The sequence below is a fragment of the Grammomys surdaster genome, unplaced genomic scaffold (assembly GCF_004785775.1).
Source record: "Grammomys surdaster isolate TR1022 unplaced genomic scaffold, NIH_TR_1.0 237, whole genome shotgun sequence".
NCBI classification, from domain to species: Eukaryota; Metazoa; Chordata; class Mammalia; order Rodentia; family Muridae; genus Grammomys; species Grammomys surdaster.
In genome coordinates, this window is record NW_021604682.1 from 1,541,003 (window position 1) to 1,560,956 (window position 19,954).

Consider the following 19,954-nt stretch of genomic DNA (forward strand, 5'->3'; position numbering starts at 1 on the left):
CTACAAAGTAACCAGCGCATGAGGGCTCTCCCTTCAGGAATGAATTAGCATTGTTGCAGGAGTAGGTTCCTGATAGACAAATTTGGTTTCCTTTCTTCCCCTTCTGCTACAGATGCTTTCGACAGCCCACCTTTGCCATGGAATGATGTAGCAAAATTTCTCCTCCAGATTCTGTCTCCTAAATATTGTCGCTTCTGAAGAACGACAAAAACAAAATAAAACAAACAAACAAAAACCCTCCCAAATCCCCACTCTCTAGAATTCCTAATATTTTGTGTTTGTTACAGCAGCACAGAATACACCAGAGCAGCCATGCTTTCCAGTGAGACAAAGGAGAGATGTTGGTGACCGGGTGAAGGTGTTTCATTATAAATGGATACTTTATGGAGATTTAATAATACACAGCAGTTGTGCCTATGGGTAACAAAGATGTACTGTGTGTTTTAGACGTGCTGAGAACAGATTGAATGTTTTTTTCCGTGTGTAGTACATAGTGCTTAGGTTATGGATGTGCTGGTTGACTTGGTTGTGGTAATGCTTCCACCACACATATACAAAATCATCACATTATACTTCTTAAATCTCTAAAATCTCAGTTGATAATTATATTTCCTAAAAGTAGAAGCCAAGGATTTGGGGCCCTTTGCCTAATTCACATTCTTACATGAAGTCACTTTGGTGGTTTTATAAATTATAAACTCTATTTTATTTACATGGAGGGAGGACCAAAAAAAAAAATCAAGCCTGACGTTACCTTATTAGATAAAATTACCAATTGCTAATGCCCCTTTTGTAAGATGATAAAGTAAAAAATGAAAACTCATAAAATGATCCTTTGCTTAACCAATATTGCTGCGGGTGAGGTCAAGTTCAGGCAAAATAGCCATAGAAGAAAACCGCCACCGCCAAGAGGACAATGGCATTGACATTCAGGACTGTCCGCCAAAAGGGCTTCTCGGTTGTGTCTGCCAGCTTCTCCTTCAGTGCTTCTTCCTCCTCTTTAGTCAGCTTGGGTTCAGCACTTTGCAAACCACAGCATAGGTCATAAGCCTTCTTGAGACATCCACGAGGTTTCTCGGTTTGTTCTGGAACAAAGAAAGATAAACTAGCATCAAAGATGGGTAGGACACCTCATCCATGCTGTATGGATGTCTGTAAACAATGATTACAATTTTTATAAGAGCTGGAAGGATCATGTGAAAATATTTATGCATTCGACTAAATAAGATCTGAAAAGAATCCCCCCAAAGGTAAATGAAAATAAGAGACAAAGTTGGGGTAATGTGGGGAGGCATTTGCATACAATACCGCAGAGCCTTTACTAGCCCCAGTACACAATGGGTTTCTGAACTTGAAAGAATAAGAAGACCATTTAGAGATCCATTTAAACATACTGTAGAATTGGTAGACAAAAGAAGAAAAATTGATCTTAAACCCACTTTAAAAAAATAAAACTTTATTGCAATACCAGTTTTCACAATTGGTGGCAAAGATTCCAATGATCAGCTTCATGAGAATATCCTAAGGAATCTTTGTGATAATATCCTAGAATCTTGGTGTATGCAAAGAAATCTGATGCCGCTCTCCTGCTATGGGACTATTAGAATAGAAAGAAATGAGGCTAGGGAGAAGTTGGGGTTAGATACTTGGTCACAAGATATGAAGATGGAGACCTTAACAAATAACTGAATGTCATCTCAGCACCCAGCACATAGTAACAGAAAAAGATGCTCGTGTATCTGAATGGATGGACATCTGAATGGATGGACATAGTAACAGAAAGATGCTTGTATATCTGAATGGATGGACATAGTAACAGAAAAATGCTTGTGTATCTGAATGGATGGACATAGTAACAGAAAGATGCTCGTGTATCTGAATGGATGGACACAGTAACAGAAAGATGCTTGTGTATCTGAATGGATGGACATAGTAACAGAAAGATGCTCGTGTATCTGAATGGATGGACATAGTAACAGAAAGATGCTCGTGTATCTGAATGGATGGATAGACTTCATGTCTAGCAAGTTATCTTCGTTATTGAACTGGTGGAGAGTTTAATGTTCTAGTTTGTTATACAAATGACAACTTCTTGAGAACTGGTTAATTGTTGGAACCAGATTTAATGCAGGTGTCATCCCTCCTCAAGGAAGCTTATCTCTGCAGTACATGAAGTTATTACAGGAAACCACGACCTGATACAGGGTAGAGGGAAAGCTAAGCTTCTTTGTCTATGGCTCAGGGAACATTTGGAGAGGGGTTAGAGAGATCGTAAGAGCCAGAATACCAGGAAGTCTGCGGTGAAACATTTTTTTCACAGAAATGGCTGCATCTTAGGGTTTCTATTGCTGCGATGAAACCCCATGACCAAATAGCAAGTTAGGGGTGGGTTGAGTTGGGTAGATTTATATGGCTTACACTTGCAGGTACCAGTCCATCACTGAAGGAAGTCAGGACAGGAGCTCAAAACAAGGCAGGAACCTGGAGGCAGGAGGCTATGGAGGGATGCTGCATCCTGGTTTGCTCCTCTTGGCTTGCTCAGCCTGATTTCTTACAGAAGCCAGGACTACCAGCCCAGGGGGTGGCACCATTTACTATGAACTGGGCCCTCCCACATTAATCACTAACTATGAAAATGTGCTACAGGTTTGCCTACAGCCCTATTTTAGGGAGGTGTTTTCTCAAGTGAGGCTCCCTCCTCCCTGATGATCCTAGTTTGTGTCAGGTTAACATGAAAGTAGCCAGCACAGGCTATATAAACAAGACAAGAGCAACAACAATATCAATAGATTTGTTAACACGGAAGGGAAAAAAATCTCACCACGTCCCACTGCTAGACAAAAAACTACAGGCAACTAATGACTGGCGAGAGAGAATTAACCTCTTCTAGGGATGAACTCCCTAACTGGTCATGCAATACAAAGTTGTCAGCCCTGAAACCATATACGCCCAACAGGAACAGACTGAGCAGGCTGTATTTTTGTGTATATTTGTGAATACACCCAGATATCTATGTAACAATATCAATTAATGAAAAAGAGGCTCTCATTCATGGGAGGGGTTGAAGGGAGAGGGGTTGGGAGGAGCTACAGGGAGGAATTACAAGGGGGGAAGTGATGGAATTATCTTTTAATGAAAAGTATACATACAAATCCTCACTAAAACCATGAAAACCAGTATGGAAGGGAGATGTTACCTTCTTCAGTTCTATCATCAGCTCCGTTCTCCTCCTTGTCTTCTGGATCTAAATCGATTCTTTCCTCTTTACTGTTCCGAAGAGTCCAGCACAGGCGGTACAGCTGAGCAGAGGCCACAGAGAGCATTAGCGAAAGACACATACGTTTGCAAACACTGAATAATACTCTCATTTTCGTATAATTTTTTTTAAAAAGCAGGCTCTATGGTATAGTATTACAGATTGTAATGGGAGGCCCACCTGCCATATCACACTCTCCAAAACATGTGAACCATTTAAAAAAAACATTTCTGTCTTTAATTCTTTGGGCGACATTTAAACTCAAGATTTCTAAAAACTCTTACTTTCAGAAAAGCATATCAACCTAGTAAGTGACACCTTGGCTTTACTCATTGTCCCTACTGTGTAACTGTCAGTAGTGATATCATTGTTATCTCATTGTTCCTACTGTGTAACTGTTAAGAGTAACTTCATTGTTATTTCTAGTCTGGCTAGAGATTGCCTTTTGCATCTATCTATCTATCTATCTATCTATCTATCTATCTATCTATCTATCATCTATCATATTTATCATGTATCTATCTATCTATCTATCAATCATATTTATCATCTATCTATCTATCTATCATCTATCTATCTATCTATCATATTTATCATCTATCTATCATCTGTCTATCTATCTATCTATCTATCTATCTATCTATCATCTGTCTACCTATCTATCATCTATCTATCTATCTTATCTATCATCTATCATATCTATCAATCTATCACATCTATTTATCTATTGTATTTATCATCTATCACATCTATCATCTTTCTATCATCCATCTATTTATCATCTATCTCTTTACCATTTATCATATGTACTCTCCCTGTCATCTATTATATCTATCATCTGTCTCTATTATTTATCTATCATATATACCTATTATCTATCTATTATTTATCATATGTGTCTATATACCTATGTATCTATCTAATCCATCATTTATCTATTTATCATCCCTATCTATCAATTTATTATCTACTATCTATCTATCTACTGATTTACACAGGGCCTCATGTAGCCAGGTTGACCTTGTACTTGCTATGTCGTTTAGGATGCCCTTGACCTTCTGATCTTGCCTCCACCTCCCAGGTGCTGGTGCACCATCATTCCTAGCTTAAAAAGTTTTATCCGGCACATAATACTTATATATATATTTATTTATGTGTCACAGAGCACTAATTTGACACACACACACACACACACACACACATACACACACACATACATATATATGTATATATGCATATATATGCATATATGCATATATGTATATATATATATAGTAATCGGCAAATCAAGGGAATTAGCATTTCCATGTCCTTAAGCATTTCGTTCTGTGACTGGGTTGGAAGCCTTCAAATCCCTATCCCTCCATTTCCTTATGAGACACATGACAACTTGTTGTGAAGAATCGCCACCTCGCTGTTCTGCAGAATGCAGGAAGCCATTTCTCTGATCGTCTATGTTGGAAACTATCATCCGACCTTCCTCCCTCCCTGTTCCCCTTCCTAATCTGGGGTGACTGGGGATTTCCATTTGTCATACTGTAAGTTCTATTTCTGGATCTAGTGTGTTTAGGCAGTTATCCGTGTTCAATCCTTGTATTCCAAATGTAACCACACATTCCTTTCTTATGCTGCCTCTGAACTTGGCTCCCCGCTGTTATTTTAAAATTTTAAGTTTTATAGAATTTTGGCAATCATTTACATAATCAAGATTCCCCTGCTTTGTGTATTGAGTAACATTTTTGAAAATATATGGAGTATGTGTTGTCATGTATTCTTTTTTTTACCGTACATGCAAGAAATATCCATTGGATACAATGGATAAATAAAACACACGCCAAGGCTATTTGGAAGAAATTGATCCAAATGTCCAAAGGTTTATAACTCATCACATTCTCCAAGTCACATCTCACTATCATATTATATTAATATGATATGAATATTAACTATTATTATATTATTATTAATTATTATCATATTATTTATGCAGCTCTACTGAAATTTGCTATTGGCTATTTGTAGGCACATGCTTTTACATCAATGCTAGGACACCTTGCCAGAGCTCCAGAGGCTTCAGCTGTGTTTTTTGCATTTCTCTTTTTTGAGACAGGCTCTCACTATGTATCTCTGGCTTGTGTGGAACATGCTATGTAGACCAGGTTGGCCTTGAACTCCCAGAGCCCTGTCTGCCTTTGCTTCCTGAGGGCTGGGATTAAGGCAGCATCACATCCTCTAGTTTTTCAGCAAAGCTATCTCCTTGAGACTTCTTGAATCCTGTTCTAATTTGGGCTACCACAGACTTGCCTCAGAGCTTCTGTCCCAGGATATATCAGTATTGCTTTACTAGGTGTGGTCCACAACACTTTACATGACTACCTATGACTTATCTGTTGATATTTACACACCTGCTTTCATAGTTCAACTCTTGTGACATAGCCATTAAACAAAATATAAATTAAATAGTCTCACTGGAACTCTAGACAAAAGTTTTATAAAGAGAAATCAATAATAAATTATGGTTATTTATGTTAGCAGAAAAGAATTCATTCTTATGTTTATTGGTTTTGGAATTATGACATTTCCTGATGCTCACTCAGTCAATATCCAATACTCAGTGTAAACATTTAGTTATGAACTCTGGTGATGTGCCATTGGTAAATAATTTTGCAACCCTAGGCATGGAGTTTCAGCTTTGCACGTCATGTACCGGCCCTTCCTTAAAAAAATGAAAACAACATTGAATGATGGATAGAAAAATATGTAAAAGGTTATATAATGCATAGATTATATTACAAATAAACAATGTTAGTATGTAAATGTATTATATGTACATATTATAGACTACGTCTAATAATATGTAAATATAACATGTAATGTGTACTGTATAAAATATAATATACATTTATGTACTAATATTGTTTATTACATATATAGATGACAAAATGACAAACATTTGCTTGTCCTTCACATTATCCACTACTGTGCCAGAAATAATGGTGTTGAAAATTTCAGTTGTATGTCTGCATGTGGAGATGTATGTGCATGTACACACACACACACACACACACACACACATACACACACACCTATTTGAATTCTGTACCACAAGTGATATTATAAAGTCCCATATATTTTCTGTATGCTCTTTTTCTACTGAATTCTCCAAGCAAGTAATAAACTGCCTTCAGGTGCCTGCATACTATTCATCAACACTATTATTACAGACTTATTTTATTTGTGGTGGCAATTTCGGTAACACTCCAGTATTCCCAGTTTTCTAGTTGATCACGGTTGCACAGAAAATGCTGATACATATATTTTTTTCCTACCTGTACAAGTGTCTCCATACCAGTTCCTAAAACTGAGATCAGTGCCTCATAAATTATGAGAATTAACGACTATTAAATACCTCACGACCCCACACCTGCCAGGCATAAATTCCCATGCACTTACCAATAATTTTGGATGCTGACATTTTACTAAATCTTTATTGTTTCATATTAGTAATGTTAAGCACTTTTTATTAGCCTGAAATACAAAGATACACCTCATTGTTCTGTTTTTTTCTTTTCTTGATCGCTATTACCCTGTGTTTTAAAAAACATGTTTATATCAGCCTTCATAATGGATCTGAATTTCTACTCAACCCCAGAGAGGCCCAGGCGAGATAACAGGTGTATCCATAACAATGGCACAGATACACTGTCTAACAGTATCATGAAGCTTTTGAAATAGTATGCGCTTTGTTTTCTTACTATATTTGTGTGTGTGTGTGTGTGTGTGTGTGTGTGTGTGTGTGCTATATCTGAGTGATGTGTTTGTGTTTACTATCTATATCTGTTCGATGTGTTTTTTTTCTTTATTTCTTTTTTTTTACTATTTCTGTGCAGTGTGTGCATTCATAGGCACTCAAGGCAGTTAAGAGGTCATTTTTTGTGGAGTCAGTGCTCTCCTTCCACTTTTATGTGGGTCCCAGGGATTGAACTCAAGGTGCCAGGCTTGCTCAGCAAGCCCCTTTACCCATGCAGGCATCTCACTGGCCTTAAAAATGTACACCCACTTCTTAGCCTCCTATTAATATACTGTTGTCACACACACACACACACACACACACACACACACACACACACGATTGAATTGTTTAGTTGGATAACTGATCATCTCTTAGGTTCCTCCTAAATCTAATAGTTCAACAATGCCATTAGCCTAGCAGTAGCCAAAATTGCCCTTATGTGATTTTTGAAAGCAAATGATTCCTGGTTGGTGCGTCACTTACATGCACATCGGGAATGGGTTTTGTTAAGTAGGAAACTCCCAGGATAACCAATATAGAGACGAAAAAAAGGATGAGGGCGTAGTACAGATAGTGTACTCCACAGATGACCTGGGGACAGCTGCTGGGAGCCAGGCAACTCCCGGTGCCATAAGAAAACTCTGCGATCATACGGATAAGGCCCATCACCAGTCCAACCATCAGACCCCAGAAGGCTCCCTGGTAAAAACAGAACGAGAACACAGAGTGCTTAGGAAATGTGAGACGCTCATTCAAGTAAGTCGCTATTAACTACTGCTGTTTTCTTAGGCGAGGACCAACAAACTGCGAAAATGTCAAACCCAAGCTGTCAGTGGGAGGCACCTGACATATCATTACATTGTTGCGTGTCCACAGTGGGAGGCACCACCTGTGGCCCTGAAATATTGTTACACTGTTGTATGTCCAACCACAGGGCTCTTTTGTCAATGGTAGTCCAAGCTGAAAAGTTTCCTGACTTTTATATGGAGAATCAAAACTTGTGCTTTGTTTTATAGACCAAGTTGGACTGTGAATCATGTTATGCAATTTGAAGAGCTGGGAATCACTAAACACTAAGGACTATTAACTTGCCAGAGAATTGTATTATACAATAAACACCTAGAAACACATTTAAGGGATCCGAGCTACAAAGTAAAGAGATTAACCATCTGCACCACAATAGCAATGAACATACTTTAATTTTGGACTGTTTGAAAAAATATTTAATCTCCATAACAACTATTATAAATAGGTTCTATTACCATCTTCACTGGACAGAGTGGATTTACTTCAGATCACAATATTAGAGTCCTGATGGGATACTGACAGTTCATCTCCTGAACTGGTGTTCGCCAGCACTGTGCTGTGCACATGACATTTTATAATACATGTGACGTCTGTACTCTTAACGGGGACCACAAGGTCAAGTGTCTTCCCACTTTAGTAAGGATCAGACATTATGATGATCACAGTAGAAACTGAGATGGGCCTGGAGCATACACAACAGAACAACAAGAAAATATCTTGTGATGCCAGTGACTGGCAGGGAAAAACCTCCCTGTTTTTCACGTACTTGTTCATTGACTCTTTTACAGAAGATGCCAGCCAGGAATACAGCTGCAATGGGGGGCCCAAGGTAGCTCGAAATTGATTCTGTATAATGGACCAGCTGTCCACCTTGAGATACTTCTACTATGGGGACCCACAAGATGCTGGTGACAATTAGCACAGAGACAAACAGCCTGTAAAAAAAGAATTCAGACAGTAAACAACAGCACCATCGGCATATCTGCTGAGTTCTTGAATTTATCCTCATGCTGCTCATTCATTTTCAAAAAAAGACTATGTTTCTTGACCTGATATAAACCCATGCTATGGGTTACCTATTAATTCAATGCCAATAATACTTATCTACACCCGTCATAAAGCCTTCATCTAAGATTAATGTTTCTTCATAAAGACAGTCAAATGTCAGCTGTTGCTTAATAATTCCTTAATACAATGCATATATCACAGAAATGTTGTATTAGTTTTCTTAATCAGTAGTTATTTGTATAGTAAAATAGAATCCAGTTTTCATCTTTTTCTTGGCTAGTGAAAACAAAATGAATTTCTGTTAGTGAGGATTGAAACAGCCTCTCTCTTTCCCAGAAAGAGAGAGCTCTGGGGAGAGCAAGTGGGAAAATTTAGCAAAGTTGCCACACACCTGATGTATAGAATGGTCTTACTGTTTTCACCCCACAGAGCCTTCCCTGTCCCCACTTCTGGATTTTGCTCAAGTGCCATGTCCAGGGGAAGAGGTCCTGGTCACGTCCATCTTTTTGTTCTGGCTGACTTCTATCCCTCTTGGCTTCCTATTCCTCTCTTTACCAAAAGAAGATTTCTCTCATACAATATGTTCTGATTACGATCTCACCCAGTCTTGCTGTTTTTATCTACCGTCTCAACAAGAGCCATTGCTTGCTTAAAAGCAAGTATTTTTGTTGAGTGTAGCTTTCCATGTTTGCATCTTGGGAGATAGACATTCGATAAGACAGAAGAAACAGGTATTACTTTGCCATTAAGACTTAAAAGAGATTTGTGTCCAAGATCGTGTCTTGACTGGTGGGATCAGTATATCTTGAATACCAGCCCAGGAAGACAAAACAAACAACAATACTTTTCCATTCTCTTCTCCTACTGCCTTTACCTAGTTAAGATCTGGACCAAGTGAGGCCCATCAGGTTTCCATCTCTAAGTGTTTGATTTAGTAAAGATACTGTAAAACAGAAAAATGTGTAAATAGTGTTGAGTTCCTCTTGATATCAACTTCCAAAGAAAGTAGGCAGTGCCCTTCAGGAGTGGTTTGTATAAACACTGCACTCGTCAGTAGTCTCTGAGAGTGCTTCTATCCAAAACCACAGTGACAAAGCCACAGGGAAAGGACAGACTGCACATAGTGGAGAAGAAAAGGAGCCTGGTTTCTCTTCTAACTAGCTCAGAAGCCCTGGAATGACGCCGAGGTGATGCTTCACAGGTAAGTGATAGCTTGCTTTCATTATTGAAAATATACTCTATATCACTTAAAATTAATAATGTGAAAAAGAAAGGAATTGATCTAGCGTCCTACCACCATATCCACATGTAGAATTAATACTACCAATCTATTTTTTCCTAAGTCATAATCAGTTTTTTTGAAGACTCACTCTCCCCAACATTCCACCAAACCATAAATCTGAAAAGGCCAAGAATATAAAAGTTATTGCACAGTAATATAATTGCCAGCAATAGAAGATCATGTATGCTGAGAGAGTTGAACCATCGCAATATGACCACAAACAGTAGAGCCGATACGTAATGGGACCTCAAAGTAGTGGACCGCCATACAGCACAGAGCAAACTGTACCCGAAAACATGGCTGAAGCTCACAAAAATAATGTAAGCCAGGGAAGCCATATATCAAGATAGCTATGTTGGTATATACTATACTTATGATCATCTGAAGCAAGATAACTCAACTAGTAGCATGGAAGGTTACAGTGGTTAACTTTGCAAAGATAGGAGCCGTGATAGAAATGGGGTGCTCATAGTTTCCACTTGTAATGTGTGCACGAACTACCTGTGTGTTCCTTTGGTGATGCATCGCTGGACTGTATAGTTACGTTCTCCGTGTCTCCCGTATATGTGTCATACATTAATTTTAACTCATGTTACAAAACGCTATGAAAATGCTGGGTCTACTTGACAATAATGAAGAGGAAGGGCTAGAGAGATGGCTCAGTGGTTTAGAGCACTAACTGTTCTTCCAGAGGTCCTGAGTTCAATTCCCAGCAACCACATGGTGGCTCACAACCATCTGTAATGGGATCTTGATGTCCTCTTCTGGTGTGTCTGAAGATAGCAACAGTGTACTCATTCATAAAATAAATAAATAGTTCTTAAAAAAATAAAATGAAAAAAGGGGGGTCTTTCTTTCTTCCTGATTATTTTCTCCCTTCATTTGCCTTTAGGGTTTCCAGACCACTTAGGGAGTCCTTGATTGACATAGCTCTCTAAGCAACTTCTTGAGCTAGTCCCTTACCTGAGTCTGCCCCTTTCTAATAGCTAACCCTTAATGGGTGCGAACTTGACCATCTCATTTGTGGCAACAGTGTAATTTATCATCCTTGCCTGTGATATACTCAGAGACACTGAGAGATGAAGCCCCAAGAGTAGGTGGCTGTTGGGAGCAACCTTGCTTATACACTGAAGGCCTAAGTTAGCCATAGGCCTAAGTCAGCCATACATGCCTACTAACACAAAGTCTTGGTCTCTGTGGGAAAACACTAACCTTAGAACGGATAGCTATAGACCTTGTAGACAAGTAGCCTTGGTGAAAAACTACCAACCTAGATAAGAACAAGTAATCATAAATCTTGTGGAAAGTACCAGCTTAGATAAGAACAAATGAATCATAGACAGAGTCATAGTGATCTGTTCTGCCCTGAGTCATCCTCCGCCCCACATCCTGCCTCTGTGTGTATATAACCCCTGTGTGAAAAAATTAAAGTATCAGTTTGATCAGACAATAGACAAGCCATTGTTCTTTGTGTACCCCTGTTCCCCCATTCTCTCTTTCAGGTGGTCTTCCAGTCCTAGTCCACTGCCCTGCTGGACAGGGCAGGTGGTAATCTGTGAAGACGTGATTGGAAGCGGTTGTGGGAAGAGAAGGTCAGAACAACAACAAAAAACCATATGAACCACCTGAAACACTTAAAGTATGAAAACAAAACAAAACAAAAACAACTATTATATTTAAATGGTCTCAATTTATGGATGTGTAAAGAGATGTCGCGTTAAACTGTTCCTAGTGTCACCTCTTCTGCTGTAGCTCGGTGATTATTTTCACTGAAGGAAAAAAATAATGCAAACCGTATTCCATCTCTCCATCTTCCCCTCCTCAGAGGGGTTCTAGACAGAGACCAGGTTCTCTCACCGTCCAGCTAGCAGGAGCTCTCTCTCTGATGCCTTCTTCCTTATCTTGGTGTACAGGTCCATGGTGAAGAGGGTGCTGGCACTGTTGAAGACAGAGGTCAGGGAGCTCATGAGAGAAGCCAACATGACCGACAGCATCAGGCCTCGCAGTCCTGGGGTCAGAGGGAGAAAAAGCTTTGGTTAGAGTGAATGTGTGCCAGGCTAAAAATAGAGATGCTACCAGACAGTGGACTTCTCTGGAACATTGACTATTTGAGTGGCTGTCAATAATACACATATACTAGAAATGCAGGTGTAACTCCTGGTGATTTCAAAATCACACAGTGGGGAAGTTAGTCCCAAATATAAATGCAGACGTTAGCTTCTGGAACCTAGTTTTAGAACAGAATGAACTGTGTCATGCTCTCTTTCCTTGGGATGGTCTCGTGACCACACAAAAATTCAGTGGAAAAATCTAGTTAGTGGTTCTGCTGTTTTTGGAGAGGAAAAGCCAAGAGTTTTTGAATCCTTATAGGAAACCGACGCTCTCGTTCCCTCTGGCCCTACATCTGCTAGAAGAGAGGATGCGGGAATGTGGTGTCCTATCTGTGGTCTATGTTCCCTTCATTCTGAGAATGTTCACGGGTGTCAGGATGAAGTGTCAACGGCCGTTTTCAACTGTTCACACCTGAGCTCTCTACAGTTCTCTCCAGCCTCTCAATTCACCATAGTCACTCCCCAGCATCTTAATAATTCACTCACTTCACACCTGCAATGTGTCTTATATCTCGGGGAAAGAAATGTGAATTCTAAATGGTAGGAGGATTTATATTCGCTACTCCATCAGTGTTCCTGGGCACCCAAGCTAGTATCTGGGACATAATATACTCAGTAAGTGCTTGCATATTTAATAGCTTGAGATCAAACATCTGAGTGTCCCTGGCCCCCCCCAGTGAACCTCTCCTCCTCTGGATATGTGCGTTTGTGGTTAAATGGTGCTTTTTATTAGAAAGAGAGAATGTAAACATTCCTAATTTTCTTCAAAGAGTCTTGAGCCTACAGAGTCAAGATGCTTCTGACAGAAAACACCTGGTCCATCTCTGGAATGTCTAGGCTCATGGTAATAGGCAAAAGATTCCCAAGAAATGTCTATCAACTTCTGAATTAATGGAAGTAAAGTAATAATTGCTAAGGATTGTATCACAACTGTCTCTACGCTCATCGACAGACCAAGCATCTGAGGCTGTGTGAGCCCCAGCCTTTACTTACCCATGGGCATCAGCTTCAGTACCAGCATTGGGTAGGCATAGTTTGTGCAGCCAACATCAACGCCACACTGCTTAACACACTCAGAAGGCACAACACAGGCCACCATATCTGGGGAAATATTCCAAAGGTCAGGGAGCAAGATTCAAGCAGGCACAGTTTGCCACCGCTGGAGAAAGAGGTAAGCTCATGGGCGGGAGGAAAGACACTTGTCTGGAAATAGAGATACCTTTTTGAATTTTATGTCAAAGATCTGGTACCTCTTCATCCAGCATACGACACTGTGATTATCTTATTTTCATAGATCCCGATGGACTGACTCATCAAGGCAGGACTGTCCCTTAGATATGACGCAGATGGAGCTATTTACAGATGATCACCCTCTAGCATTATGTGGAAATGCACTGCCAGGTAAGCATCTGATGATCTTCACTCTCTCCTCCAGTCCCCTTGTCTCACTCCCAGCTCTGTAGTGTACTACCTGCCATGCTTTCTCTTCCCCTTTGCTGCCCTCATCTCTAGTGAATCTTGTGTCTTCCTCACTATTCCATCCCCCTGTCTCAGGCACCAAATCTGAAGGCCAGTGAATCAGATAGACAACCTCCACTCTCCCTCTTCTGCTCCAGATCTAACCCCCTCCCATCCCCATCTCTGTAGCAGACCAACTGTTCCAGCTTCACCACCCACTCACTCTCCCCTCATTCTCAGGGGATTAGATAGACACTGGTGGCATGCTCTGCTTTCCTCCCTCTGGTAGACCTTCTCAGCCCCCTTAGTAGCACTTTCCCATTCTCTGAAACCTAGAAAAACATTTTATCCAGAACCCCAGTGGCTACATCTGTTAGGATCTCAGAAGCACTCCCTATTGTTTGGTTTTGTTTCATACTACGGACAAGGGGCTGAAGTGTATATTTTACATACCAAAGCAGACCTGGCCTCCAGGTTCTCCCAGCATCCTTCAGTCCCTACCTGGCATACCCTGCCTCCAACCCTGAACTTTCCAGCACAGGGGCTGGACTGCTCTTCCATAAGAGGCTCCTCCCTAAATAATCCAGACCTCTCTCTCTCTCTCTCTCTCTCTCTCTCTCTCTCTCTCTCTCTCTCCTTCCTCCTCGTTCTCCTCCTTCTCTTTTCTCCTCTCTCTGTGCCTCTGTGCATGCACCCCTTCTCTCTTTCCCTCTTTCCCATGGTGACTTACCTGGCCTTGGTCCTTGGGGCCAGGGAACTCTCCCAAGAGTGCAACCTCCCAATAAACCTGTCTTTAATATAATCTGGCTTAAATTAGCTCATTTCACACATGGTGGGGAAATAACCTATCACCTACCAGGTATACCACAGCCATCCCATTTTTCTAAGAAGCTAAGAGGGCAACAGAAATCAGGGAATAAAACACCCACCAAACAAAGACAAGAACAGATACTAACAGATGTTAATATCTGTTAATTCAAACAAGAATTACAATCATCTCAAACTCAGATGTCTAGATGGCAGTGTAAACACACACACACACACACACACACACACACACAGAGAGAGAGAGAGAGAGAGAGAGTGGAAGGAAACAGTTCAAGACATTATAGTGGAAATAGAATTAATAGGGTTCCTATAGGAAAGCCTCACCAACAGAATAGAAGTGGAAGAGAGAGGTTGAGCCACTGAAGACAAGATAGAAGAAATGGATAGGTTGGTATGGGAAAATGTTAAATCTTTAAAAAGAAACTCAGACACAAAACATCCTGGAAATCTGTAAAACTATGTGCACTGGCTGGTTTTATGTCAACTTGACACAAGCTAGAGTCATCAGAGAGCAAGGAGCCTCAGTTGAGGAAATGCCCCACTGAGAACCAGTTGTAGGGCATTTTCTTAATCAGTGATTGATGGGGGAGGGCCCAGCCCATGGTGGGTGGTGCCATCCCTGGGCTGGTGGTCCTGGGTTCTATAAGAAAGCAGGCTGAGCAAGCCAGGGGAGGCAAGCCAGTAAGCCGCACTCCTCCATGACCTCTAAATCAGCTCCTGCCTCCAGGTTCCTCCCCTGTTTGAGTTCCTGTCCTTACTTCCTATGATGATGAACTCTGATGTAGAAACATAAGCTTAATAAACGCTTTCTTCCCAAGTTGCTTTGGTCATGGTGTTTCACATAGCAATAGTAACTCTAACTGACACTATGAAAAGACCAAATCTATTAATAATAGAAATAGAGAAAGGGAAAATCAATAAAGAATTACAATCATCTCAAACTCAGATGTCTAGATGGCAGTGTAAAAACACAGTAAAAGCCAGGGCAATATGTCTCCACTAAAGACCAGAAACCCTACTACAGTAGGTTCTAAAAAGTGATGAATCAGGTCAAAAGCATAAAAAATAATTTTCAACAAAATCATAGAAGAAAATTTTCCAACCCAAAGATGGAGGTGCTATTAAGATACAAGAAGAATGCTGAGCACCAAATAGACTGGGCCAGAAAAGTAATTCTCTGGGACACACAATAATCAAAACACTAAATGTACAGAATAAGCAAACAATATTAAAAGCTGCAAGGGAAAAAGACCAAATAACATATAAAGGCAGAACTAAACACCTGACTTTTCAGTGGAGACTCTAAGAGCCAGAAGGGCCTGGACAAATCATCTAGAAACTCTAAGAAGTCACAGATGCCAGCCCAGACTACTATACTCAGAAAAAAATTTCAATAGATGGAGAAAGAAAGACATTTCACAATGAAACCAATTTTAGTTAGGTAGAATCTATCTAAAAATCCAGATCTACAAGAAGGTACTAGAAGGACAACGTCAACCTGAAGGGGCTAAGCACCCCTAAGAAGGCACAAGGAATAAACAATATCAGACCAGCCAATCAAGAGTGGGACACACCCACACCACCACAACCAAATAATGGGAACCAGCAAACACTACTCATTGATAACTCTTAATATCACTAGTCTCAATTCCCCAATGAAAAGACACAGACTAACAGAGTGGATTTAAAGACAGCATCCATTTTTCAGCTACGTCCAAGAAACATAACATTAAGGATAGACACAACCTCAGGGTAAAAGGATGAAAAAATATACTCCAAGCAAATGGACACAAGAAGCAAGCTGGTGTAGCCATTTTAATATCTGATGAAACAGATTTCAAAGCAAAACTAATCAGAGGAGATTGGTGGTGGTTGGGGGAGAGGCACTACATACTCATTAAAGGAAAAATCTAAGAGAATATCATAATTCTTACCATATATGGACTGAATACTTGGGTACTCAAGTGTGAATGTGTATATGTATGTATGCACATACTACAAAATATAATAATAATATAATATAATATAATATAATATAATATAATATAATATAATATAATATATATAATATGCTATATATAGTATCTAATATATAATGATACAATGTGTGTATACTACAACTTAAATTGCATATTGATCCTTACACACTGATAGTGTGTGACTTCAATACCCCACTCTCACCAATAGACAGTCATTCAAACAAAAAGCTAAACAGAGAATGCCAGAGCTAAACAATATGATAAATCAAATGGACCCAACAGATATTTACAGAACACTTCACTAAACGCAAAGAAACACACCTTCTTCTCAGCAGCTCATGGGACTTTCTGCAAAATTGGCCTCATGTTCAGACACAAAGCAAGCCTCAACAAACACAAGAAAACTGAAATAACATTTTGCACCCTACCTGAGCATCAGAGTTTAAAGCTGGATACCAATAACACCAGAAACAACAGAAAGCTTCTGAACTTGCAGAAACTGAACAACCACTCACTGCTGAATGAAAAATGGGCGAAGACAAATTAAGAAATAAGTTCAAACCTTTGAAGAATAGAATAACATGAAAACACAATATAACCATACCCATGGGACACAGGGAAGAGGATTCTTAGGAGCAAGTTTACTAAATGCCTACATTAAAATTTTGGAGATACCTTAGAAAATAAACTACACACTTGAAAGCTCTAGAATAGAAAGAAGAAATAACATCCTAAAAGAGTGGACTGCAAGAAATGATCAAACCCAGGGCTAAAATCGATAAAATAGAAATAAAAATTACAAAGAGGTTTTATCCAACTCAATGAAACAAAAGAGTTGGTTGTTTGAGAAAATCAGTAAGATCGACAACTCCTTAGCCAAATTAAAAGGACAGAGAGAGAAGATGTAAATTAACAAATTTAGAAATGGAAAGGGGACACAGCAATAAACAGTGAGGAAATCCAGACAGTCATAAGGACATACTTAAAAAAAACCCTGTATTCCATTGAATTGGAAAATATAAAAGAAATGGATAATTTGTCCAATATATAGCAACCACTGACATTAGATTATGCTCTGATAAGCAGTTTAAGTAGATGTAAGACTCCTAGTGCAGTAGAAACGGTAGTTAAGTTTCTCAAGTTTAAATAAAAGTCCAGGACCAGATAGTTTTAACATAGAATTCTACCAGAGCTTCAAAGAAGAATTAATACCACATACTCCTCAAACTGTTCCATAAAATAGAAACAGAAGGACTACTGCCCAGTTCTTTTATGAGGCTACATTCACCCTGATCCCCAAACCACATTAAGACCCCAAAAGAAAGGTAAGTCCAGACCAGTTTCCCTTATGAACATAAATGTGAAAATTCTCAATGGAATACTTGCAAGCCAAATCCAAGAACACACAAAATTATCATCCACCAGAAAAAAAGCAGGCGTCATCCCTGAGTTGCAGAGATGGTTCAACATGTATAAATTAACATATAAATATTAATCCATCGGACAAAACCACATACTATCTCATTAGATGCAGAAAAGATTTTTGACAAAATCCAGCATCCCTGTATGATTTTTAAAAAATCATTAAAGAGAGCAGAGAGACAAATGACAAATGTCAACTTAATAATGGCAGTTTACAGCAGGCCCAGAGCCTGTATCAATTTAAATGGAGATAAAGCATTTCCACTAAAATCAGGAACAAGACAAGATTATGTTACTCTCTCCATACCTATTCAACAAAATACTTGAAGTTTCAGATAGAGAAATAAGGCAAAGAAAGGTGCTTAAGGGGCTACAAATCAGAAAGGGAGAAGTCAAAGTATCATTATTTGCAGGTGGTATGATAAGTATATACATATGTGACCCTAAAAAATTCCATCAGGAAACTCCCATTAACAGGTAAACACTTTCAGCAGAGTAGCTGAGTACAAAATTAACTCACAAAAATCAGCAGCCTTCCCATTTACAGGGGATAAATGAACTGAGAAAGAAGTCACGGGAAAAAGAATTCCTCAATAGACTCTAAATACATAAACTATCTTGGGATAGCTCTAACCAAGACAATGAAAGACGTACATGATAAAAACCATTTAAGATACTGAAGAAATTCATTGAAGAAGCTGTCAGAAGATGCAAAGGTCTCCCATGCGGATGGATGGGTAGGATTAACATAGTAAAAAAAAAAAATGGCCAACCTACCAAGAGCAACCTATAGGTTCAATACAATTTCCACCAAAATATCAACACAGTATTCATTTGAACAAACAAATTACTGAGGTAAAGTCTTCTCAGAAGTATTTTTCTGAGAGCACAAAGAAGCCGTATTCCAGAAATAGCCAGGGTGGTACTTTGTTCTGCATGTAGGACTTAGTATCGTATAAGAGTTAGGAAAGGCCATTGATGAAGGCGCAGCCTCAGTGGCCATTGAAGTTGAGGCTTGATGCCAGGAAGAGAGAGTCCATGAGAGGCTATTTGTGAAAGTGCAGCCTTGTTGTAGCAGAAGACCCCTGCATGTTAGAGATGTCAGTACCATGGGATGACCCCCAAAAACAGTAGCAGCAGTGGAGTCAGCCAGAGCCTAGAGTGCTACAAGAAGGCAGAGCTGGAGATGTAACCCAAACTCTTTGGAGGAGCCCAGAGGACCATGTGTAGCTACCACATACTGGAACAAGAAGCTGTAAAGTTGAAGTTGCCTTGGAGACTCCAATCTGTTAAGAGAGGCCATAGCTGTAGGTTACCCATGGAGGAGAGCTGCTACCAGGGAAGGGAACCAGCCCAAGAGAAAGAAGTGTGTTGCAGGCAGACAAAGCTGAAAAGAGTTGGACACAAGACACGGAGATGCAGAGCTTGGTGTTTATCCTGCTGGTTTTTGCTTTTGCTTTGGTCCTGTATTGCCTCACTATGGTGTTTTGGAATGGTAATGTATATCATTTGATATTGGAGGTATTTGGTTTGCTTTAAAAAAAATAGGGAATTATAGATCAGAGAGTACATGAATCTCAGGAGAGACTTTGAACTTCTGACTTTTAAACGTTGTTGACCCTGTGATAGACTATGGAGACTTTTGAAGTTGGACTAAATGCATTTTTGCATTGTGTTATGGCTACAAGCCTACAGGGTCCAGGGAGTGGAATATGGTGGTTTGAATAGGTTTGGCCCCCATAGACTCATGTGCTTGAAAGCTTGGCCTACAGGGAGTGGCACTATTGGGAGGTGTGGCCTTGTTTGAGTAGGTGTGACCTTGTGGGAGGAAGTGTGTCACTGTTGTGGTGGGCTTTGATGTTTCCTATGCTCTTGATTCTTCCAGAGTAGAATGAGAGTCTCCTGGCTGCCTTCAGATAGAACTCTCGGCTCCTCTAGCACCATGTCTGCCTGCACACTGCCACGATTCTCACCATGATGATAACGGACTAAACCTCTGAAACTACAAGCCAG

At 39.8% G+C, this 19,954-nt stretch overlaps 1 protein-coding gene across 2 annotated transcripts in view; it reads right to left on the minus strand.

Annotated features, from left to right (window-relative positions):
• Nucleotides 1-867: 867 nt before the first annotated feature.
• The window catches only part of LOC114626532 (solute carrier family 5 member 4A), a 41,980-nt gene continuing 22,893 nt past the window's right edge, over nt 868-19,954 (minus strand). Inside the window, exons 10-15 of one of the 2 annotated variants that reach the window (XM_028773952.1) lie at nt 13,248-13,355; nt 12,001-12,151; nt 8,620-8,788; nt 7,530-7,745; nt 3,197-3,299; nt 868-1,085 (exon numbers count right to left, since the gene is read on the minus strand). In XM_028773952.1, the coding sequence (XP_028629785.1) occupies nt 871-1,085; nt 3,197-3,299; nt 7,530-7,745; nt 8,620-8,788; nt 12,001-12,151; nt 13,248-13,355 (962 nt within the window). In that variant the 3' untranslated portion in view covers nt 868-870. Of the gene's footprint in view, nt 1,086-3,180; nt 3,300-7,529; nt 7,746-8,619; nt 8,789-12,000; nt 12,152-13,247; nt 13,356-19,954 lie in introns of both variants that reach the window. The other variant, XM_028773953.1, reaches the window with a different exon arrangement.